This window comes from Chlorocebus sabaeus, chromosome 8, assembly GCF_047675955.1.
Source record: "Chlorocebus sabaeus isolate Y175 chromosome 8, mChlSab1.0.hap1, whole genome shotgun sequence".
NCBI lineage: Eukaryota > Metazoa > Chordata > Mammalia > Primates > Cercopithecidae > Chlorocebus > Chlorocebus sabaeus.
The window spans coordinates 126,813,128-126,822,404 of NC_132911.1; the positions used below are offsets into that span (position 1 = coordinate 126,813,128).

The 9,277-nt window shown below is 43.8% G+C and overlaps 1 protein-coding gene across 2 annotated transcripts in view; it reads right to left on the minus strand.

The window, feature by feature from the left end:
- Nucleotides 1–7,785, minus strand: part of DERL1 (derlin 1) — a 29,805-nt gene extending 22,020 nt beyond the window's left edge. For both annotated transcript variants that reach the window (XM_008001460.3, XM_008001459.3), the window contains exon 1: nucleotides 7,408–7,785. In XM_008001460.3, the coding sequence (XP_007999651.1) occupies nucleotides 7,408–7,560 (153 nt within the window). In that variant the 5' untranslated portion in view covers nucleotides 7,561–7,785. The remainder of the gene's footprint in view (nucleotides 1–7,407) is intronic.
- Between the last annotated feature and the right edge of the window lie 1,492 nt (nucleotides 7,786–9,277).

Sequence of the window (9,277 nt, forward strand, 5' to 3'; positions counted from 1 at the left end):
CCCTAGAACCTTAGAAACGTATGGACGTCAAATTGGCTTCATCATCTACCCAATGACATTATCCTATGACTTCTGCCTTCCTTATCTTACAGGGTTTGTAAAAGGTTGGAATTAAGACAGTGAATTAAAAAGATGCTTTGTAAAAAGAATTAATATGTGTGGGTGTATTAATTGTATTATCACAATCTTCTCGGAAACACCTGCTAACCAGTTTTTATAAATTCATATTTCAACTACCCCCATATTCCTATAAGTTACTCAAGGCCTGGTGTGGAAAAGAAACCTCGTTTTTGTCTGACTACATTTTCTCTAATGCTGATGACACAAGACTATTTTTAGTCACTGTGCGCACCTGTTCTTTGGAAATCAGTGTCTGTCAAAATATCTCACTTCTTTTCCCTGTTCATTAAGCCTACCCTTGAGTTATACTTGCTTTCATTGATCTAAAAGACTTAATATTATTTTTGTTTTACTTTAAAATTATAATCTAAAAACACCAGAAGACAGCTTATCTCTTTAGAAGGATACAGTGTAACATATTTCGGAAATCCCCGTTGTAAGTATCCAACTAAATCCCATTTTTTCCTCTACCAGATATGTAAACAGTAAGGAGAAGGAATTGGCTTTATGTTCAGCGCCAGGAGTAAAGAGGCCCATTTTCAACCCTGGAGAGCCTAAGAGGCAGCCAGCTGCAGCACAAAGAGCCAAAACTTGCAGACAGAGGACTGCCTGCCTCACACTTACTGAGAGCACTCACTGGGGAGTATCTCATTTTAAGTCCACAGCAACCCCAAGGCTAGGCCCATAATGATCCCAGTTTTTTTGAGGAGGAAAGCTGGGCCCTAATTAGAGTTCCGGTAATCCACCCAGACTTCCTCACTTAACAAGGACATGTAGCCCATGTGCTCACTGCTATATACACTCTTCAAGAAGATGTAAGACATTGTTCTTCAGTTATTAGTCCAACAACTTGAGGGTGTAGGTTGCAGCCATCCTTTAACTAAAATCTTCTAAACAATCTGCTACTGAAATAATCTGCCATCCAGAGTCTAGAGTGTTTCGTTGTTTTTTTTTTTTTTTTAAGTATGAAAAGTGAAGATTTGTGTGAAATAAGAAGGATCACTTGATTTGAACTTAAGTATGTATCAGCCACCAAGCAAGAAAGATGATGAGCACCGTGTGACAAAATGCTGGTTTAGCAAACTGTAGCCTTTTTTGCTGGGTGGGGGGGACACGACGAGTAGGCAAGAAAAGGCGCCTTCCACTCATTTAAACAAATGAAACGCACTTAATCTTTAAAAAAAGCAATTAGAAGCCATCAAATCTACTCCTAGATATATAAGCAACAGAAATGACTATTCATGCTCACCCAGAAATACATATGTTCACCAAGACATGTACTAGAATGTTCATAGCAGCACCATTCATAACAGCCAAACTGGAAACTGCCCAAAAGGTCCATTAATAGCTGAATGAGTAAATAGATTGTGGTATGGTCCCACAATGAGCAATCTATAACCACATGCAACAACATGGGTGACTCTCAAACATAATGTTGACAAAAGCAGCTAGACACAAAAGAGAACATACTTCATAATTCCATCTATAGAAAGCATAAAGACTGGCAAAAACAATACATGGTATTAAAAATCAAGAGCACAGTCACCCTTAGAGAGGACAGTGACCAGAAGGAAGCAGGAGGAAGGTTTTAGGGATTCTGTTTCTTGATCTGAATGCTGGCTATGCACATGTTTTGAATTTTTAAAAACTCAAGCTATAAACTTATTGTACATACACTCTCCTGCTTATACATTATAACCCAATAAAAAGTTTTTTAAAAAGCCACAATCCAATGGGCAACGTTATTATAGACCACAGCTGAACTGTTCAACGTGGACAGGACTACTAAGGAAAGATTTTCAACTATACATACCAAAACACTTGCCACTAGAGTTCTATAGCCAAACCTTGATGGATATAGAACTTCTATGCTCAGCCTATAGCCCAAGTTCATTCTCCTCCCTGCTAAGTTGAAATGTCTCTCTTCCCCAATCCACTCTTAAATCAGTCTCCTAAGGTTGCTGTCATCAGGTTAAATGTGATATGTAAGCAAAAGCTTGGCAAATATAAGCACCAGGCTGAGTCACAGAATTGGTTGGTACCATTTCTTATCCCTGGAAACAAATTAGAGAAATCAAGAGTTCACATCTTCCCATTTCAAGTCAGGATGCTTTTAAGGAGACAAAGCAGAATCATCATCCAGCAGTTACATTTCAATTACTAATTAAAATTAGAATCTTACTGTCCAGGAGAGAAGGAAATAAGGCACAAAGTATTGGCTGATAAATAAAAATTGGCAACTTTTTTTTTCCCATATTAACTACAAAGGAGGCAACTATTTTTGAATAGCCTATTTATCAGGCTATTTACTGGGTATTACAAACACTTTTCTATGTGTTCTACATACTATAGGCAAGAAGTAGATAACATATTTCCTCAGTTTGAAGGTACTCGTTCTTGTGTTTCTGAAATTAGAGTGTCTTACAATCAATACACTGGTTTAATGTAATTTCTACTCCCCTGTCCCCCAAAAAAGTTGCATTAAATTGATGGTGCATTGTATAATCAATGGAGTCTTAGAACAAAGTTAATATGCTATTATATTATCCTCAGATCCTAAAGAAATTGAGGCTCAGATAGGATAAATAACTTGCCTAAGGATATACAACTAGCAGGGGGCTGAGCTAGGCCTTAGGACCATGATTCAACTACTTGAAATCTAACAGTCTTTCTACTCTAATAGAAAAGGAAAAATAATTTGCTATGATTGATTTGGAAGAAATCACCTTCAAAAATGTTTTGCTACATACTTATTTTTTTCATAGATAATATGCAAAGGAGTTAAACAAGACAGCTTAGAACTATCTCTGACTCAACAAAATAGAAACTGAAACTGAAGCTGTCTACAAAATGGGGGTAACACTTATCTCAGGATGATTGTTGGAGTTCAATGACATAACCTCAGGGAAGTTGTAACAGGGTGATGTTATTTTGGCCAAAGAAATGAAGAAATGAAGAAATACCGCCATGCAGGCAGCCCTGGGAGACATAACCTTAGACAAAGGCAGCAGGAATTGCCACCTCTTGTGCAGTTAATCAAGGATTAATATGAAGACATTTCATTATTGTGAACTATTTGATTGATGAACGTAAATCTGAGGGACTCAGAAGAGGGAGAAATCATAGACAACAGTATAACAAGTCTTGACATACACCTGTTTCAACCTATCCAACCTAAAGAAATAACGTCATAAACCTCAGAGTTTCAAACCAACAAGCTACACACAGGAATCGATAGCTTAGGAGGAAAAATAACTTGTCACTTCCAACATGAGCACACAATTCTAAATCAATCACTCCCCTATTTTTGCAAGCTGTGAAAGATTCAGCTTCTAAGGAAAAGAGGAGCTTTCTAGCAGAATTCTGCTAAAACACACCTCACACTGTCCGTGCACAGCAGCCTCTCAAATGCAGTTTTTCCTTGACTGCTTCATTTGCAAATGAGTTCCTCCAGGTGGGTCTGAAAGTTACAAGTGTCCAAAATAGGCAAGAATCAGAGTAACAGGAAGAAAAGACAAGGTACAGCTGTTGGTCTTTCCACACCTGGGCAGCCCACTGTCCTGCCTCCTGCTGGTAGCTTCTCCCAGCCTGGGGATAACAAGCTGAGAAGAAATAATACAGGGAAGATGATAAAATCGTGGAAGATGTGACAAGAACAATGACTCTTTCTAATCAGTTCACCACTTTTAACATTATACACTCGCAGCCTGTTAGAGAGGCTTATTTACATTACTTCTTTACAACGTGCTTATTTACGTCATGTAGTCACTAGTATCACCACACAAGTGAGGATTTTGCAAACAGGGACAACGAGCCGGTTTTGACCAGGTCCTTCTCACACATTAATATGCCACCATTGCTCCCCATGACCACACATTACCCAACAAGCCACAAGGAACAAAGTGCACAACATTAACTCAGCCAACAAATATTTACTAAAGTAATAAACCCAGAACAGTATGCAATTCCGGCTGCACTCCAGAATCATATTTTTATTTCCAACTGCTCCCTGGGACTCTCCACATGGATGCCTAAAAAGCATCTCAAGACTTAGCATGGCCAAAACCCAACTCTTCATCCATACCAGCCCCCATTCCCAACCTAGGCATCCCTGACCATTCCCCATCTCAGTTAAGGGCTCCGCCATCCACTCAGCTGCTCCTGTGAAAACAGTAGTATCTTTCAGTCCTGCTTGCTTCAGCCATTCACTCTTCATATCCGTTCAGCTGTAATCTTGTCCCCTCGGCCAAGTCTATGCCCTTTTCTCTATCTTCACAGCCACAGTTTCAAACCACCATCTCTCTGGCCTCCTAACTGGATTCACCTCTCTGATCTCATCACCCAGCCCTTCCTCCGTCAACCCCCTCCATACACACACAAAGTCCACTTCACAGAGTAGCCGGGGCAATCTGTCAGTCCTTTGTTCACAAGGCTCCAAAGACTTCGTAGTGCCCTCAAAATAAAGTTCAAACCTCTTAACATGACATACAAGGCTCAACTATGATCTAGCTTTCACCCACCTTTCCATCTTAGCTTTACTGCACCCAGCTCTGGCTATCTCCCTGCCTTCATCTACCAATCCTCATCCTACAGCTGACCCTGTGCCAGCTGGCAACCCAGTCTTCTTCCTGTTCCCAGCTCCTACCTCTGAGTCTTTCACTTACTAGTGAAAGAATCTAGAACTACTAGTGATGGATATAGAACTTCTACGCTCAGCCTATAGTCCAAGTTCATTCTCCTCCCTGATATATTGAAATGTCTCTCTTCCCCAATCCACTCTTAAATCAGTCTCCTAAGGTTGCTGTCATCAGGTTAAATGTGATATGTAAGCAAAAGCTTGGCAAATATAAGCACCAGGCTGAGTCACAGAATCGGTTGGTTGTCTCCAGCGCCAAATCCACTCAAAGCTGGCTGGTTCCTCAGTATTCCAATTTCTTCAAATGTCTTCTCTGAGGCCTTTCTGGGTGCAACACCCTATCAAATATTACACCCCTTAAATCACGTGCCTCTATGTCTTCACAGGATCTGAAACCTTTTCAGTCCTATTTACTATTGTACCCCAGTGCCCACACACAGCAAGTGAACAATTACTTCCAACAACTCAGTTAATATACAAGCACCTACTATGTGCCAGGCACTATTCTAGGTAACAAGGACAGTGGTGAACAAGGTAAAGATCCGGCTCTCTTGGAGCCTTATTCTCTGAGGGGAAGCAGACAAATACCAAAGGGTAACATGCAGCAAGAAAAATGAAGGATAAGGCCAGGCGTGGTGGCCCACACCTCTAATCCCAGCACTTTGGGAGGCTGAGGCGGGTGGATCACCTGAGGTCAGGAGTTCAAGGCCAGCCTGGCCAACATGGCAAAACCCTGTCTCTACTAAAATACAAAAATACGCTGGGCATGGTGGTGTGTGCCTGTAATTCCAGCTACTTGGAAGGCTGAGACAGGAGAACCGCTTGATCCCAGGAGGCAGAGGTTGCAGTGAACCAAGACTGCACCATATACACTCCAGCCTGGGCAACAGAGCAAGACTCCGTCTCCAAAAAAAAAAAAAAAGAAAAAGAAAGAAAAGAAAAATGAAGGATAAGGGAGTGGAGTGAAGGAGGGGCTATTTTATATAGGGCCACCAGAGAAGGCCTTGTCAATAAGAGGGCATTTGGGCAGACCTGAAGAACGATAGAAGGTAAACAAGTGAGCCACGGTTATCTTCCTCAGGCAGAGAAACAACATGTGCAAAGGCCCTAAGGAGAGATCCAGATAAGCACTGAAGTAACAGCAAGGATCTCATTGTGGAGCCTAAGGTACACTTTGGAGAGCAGTAGGAGATGAGGTCAGAGAGGCAGCAGGGGCCTTGCAGGCCGCTGAAAGAACCTGGATTTTACTCATTAAGAAGACATGGTTGGATTCCGGACAGAGGAATGACAGCACTTGATTTAGGTTTTAAAAGGATCACTCTAGCTGTCTAGAGAAAAGACAGAAAGGAACCAGATTGCAGTGATAATGGTTTGCAATGGAGAATGACAAGGGATTGTATTCTGGATATATGTCTCAAATAGAGTCAACAGGATTTACTGACAGATTGCAGGGTGTGAGAAAAACAAGAAAAATAAAAGATGACTCTGACAATTAACTTCAGCTCCTCTAATAATGGAGTTGCTATTCACTTCTAAGGCAAAGGGGGAAAGGGGATTCAGTTTTGGACACGTTAAGATGAAGATGACTCTTAGTCATCCAAGTCGTGATTTCAAGTAACTGTTGGATGCACAAATCTGGAAATCGGGAGACAGATCTGGACTGAAGATATTTATACTGACATTTCAGAATCTCCAGTTTACAGAAAGAACATAAAGCCCTGAGGCTGAATGAATGAGACCATCTAAAGCTAGGGAGAGTCTATAGAGAAGGTCCTATAATGGATTCCTAAGGCACATCTTAACATTTAAAAGTCAGGAGGATAAGGAACCAGCAAAGGAAACCAAGAAATAATACCCGGCGAAGAGACAGAAAGACAAGAAAACGTTATCCACAGGCCAAGCAAAGGGCTGAAATTAATGCCAGATCTTGCTATCTGATCTGCCGCTGATTAAAATTTTAAATCAGAAATTGGTGAATACAGATAACCTTCTGAAAACTAGTACTCTCTTGACACAAATGTTACTCTGGACCGTTTCCTTCATGCTTAAGAAAATAACAAGGCCTTCCATTTCTGGACAAATTTACTCTTTGCCCATTCCTTCGTACATTCTATTACTACGTGGGGGATACTAAATTAGGGCTAGAGGGAAATGCAGAAAAATACACTCGTTCTTTGTATCCCTGACTTTAAATCACTCCTATAGGAAAAACAAAACAAAACAAAAAAACTCCATTAACGTGAAATGAACTCAGCTAGAAGTTGGTGATACAGGCCACCCACGTGGGTGACCAGAGGGAGGTCAGAGGGCGATGCTCCAGGCGGACCTAATTGCCAGCGTCCAACAGATTGACAACTACCACCGACTAATCTCACTGCTTCCTTCATGAGTGCGAAGAGCGGGAAGCACAATCTCACTAAACTAGTTAAGTCAACCCCTCCCGACCAGGCCAAGCCCACAACTCCAGCTATCCAGGACCCGGCTCCCAAAGCCTCCCCCGGCCCAAAGGACCCCGCCCTAAACCGCCGGCCCCGGACGCACTACAAATCCCAGCAGGCACCGCGCGTCCGCAACATGCCGGCCTACGCTCCGCCGCCGCGGATTCTCCTGGGGCCTGTAGTCTCCACGCCCCCCCCGTCTCTGGTAAGTACCTGAAACCGATAAAGGAAAGCTTCCGGCCAGAGGAAGAGGTATGCCGGGCTGATGAGGCCGAGTTTGCCGACCAAGGGCACCGCGACGGTGGCGGCGAACCAATAGCGCGTGATCGCCGGGATGCTCCTGAACCAGTCTCCGATGTCCGACATCTTCGACCCACAGGTAGCCAAGATGCACACGACCGCCCGACTCCCCGTGCCGACCCCCTCACGACGCGGCCGGCTCCGCGACTGTTAGGTATCGAGGTGGAAGCCGCCGAAGCCGCGATGCAGAAGGCGGAAACGGGAGGACGTGGCGCCACCGAATTCGGACCAGCGAGACAGCCTTCTGAGGCGAAACTTCCCCTTCCGGCGGCCGCGGACGACGTGACCAGAAGTCCCGCCGCTTAAAGGGCAAGGGCCGATTTTTACCGCCCGGTCGAGGCTCGGCGCCCTGAGGGGCGGAGCCAGGTAGGGCGACGACACTACTGGTGGGAAAACAGTGGTTGCCAGGAGCAACGGCAAAAGTTCCAGCCAATGGCGAGGCCAAATGCCATTCACTTATTTCTCAGAGTTTTAATACGGCTGGATCCACTTGGAGGGTATTTAAAGGGGACGAAGGCAAACGAAGTGTCTAGTTCCTCGTCTACTCACTCATTCCACAAGTGTTCGGCGGGCACAGTTCCAGACACCGGGCAGCTGCGGCTGTCCGCGCTGTCGTGGTACCCTCTCTCCTGATCCTGCATCTTCATTGGGATAATTTATAACAAATAGATAATGAAGTAAGATAATCTCAGAGAGTGATTGGAAAAATAGGAAAATGAAATGAGATGATGAGGTAGAGTGACGGGGTCGGGGTGCGGCAGGGTGAGGACAGATGGCTACTTTAGGTGTCAACTGGGCCAGCCAGGCAAAGATCTGGGGAAAGAATTTTCCATGCACAGAAAACAGCCGCTCTAACTAGGTTGGAACGTTGGAAAAACTAAAAGCCAAAATGATCCATCTTGTCTAATTCATCTTGTATAAAAAGGACTCTTTAAGAAAAGATACTGGCCGGGCGCAGTATCTCAGGCTTGTAATCCCAGCACTAAGGGAGGCCGAGGCTGGCGGATCACGAGGTCAGGAGGTTGAGACCAGCCTGGCCAACATGATGAAACCCCGTCTCTACTAAAAATACAAAAATGAGCCGGGCGTGGTGGCGGGCGCCTGTAGTCCCAGCTACTTAGGCGGCTGAGGCAGGAGAATCGCTTGAACCCTGGAGGTGGAGGTTGCAGTGAGCCGAGATCGCGCCACTGCACACCAACCTGGGGGACAAGGGCCAGATTCCGTCTCAAAAAGAGAAAAAAGGAAGAAGAAGAAAAGAAAAGATACTGAGTAGAGTTTCCTGTTGTTTTGGGATTTGGGGCCTACAGTTTAAGATTGCTAAAGTCTTCCCATAAAGACCGCCAGGAACAAACCTGTAGTCAACAAAGTTAGATTTATTAACTTGCTGCAGCAAGGGAGACTGCACTCCAGAGGAACCTCAATGCCTCTCATCAAACAGAAGTGTCATCATTGGGTTATGGGAATGAGGGGAATTTTTGGTAAAAATTAAATGGAGCCGTGTTTGATAGACTCAAAGCAAAGCAGAGCTGTGTGTAGCCTCAGGTTAACGTTAGACTGAGTAAGAAGCAGGCTTTTTCCTTGGAAATCTCAAAGTTAAGACAAATGTGAAACGTTGGGTCTGAAAACTCCATGTAAAACTTTGTACCTGTATTGAAAATCCTGTGTCAAAGTCACCTGCCTGGCTCAGATGCTCTGGACAAGAATGGGATGTTCCATTCACACGGAAAGAATGTCAGACGCAGAGTTTCCAACATTCTGTAATTGTAGAGAATATTTGTCAGCA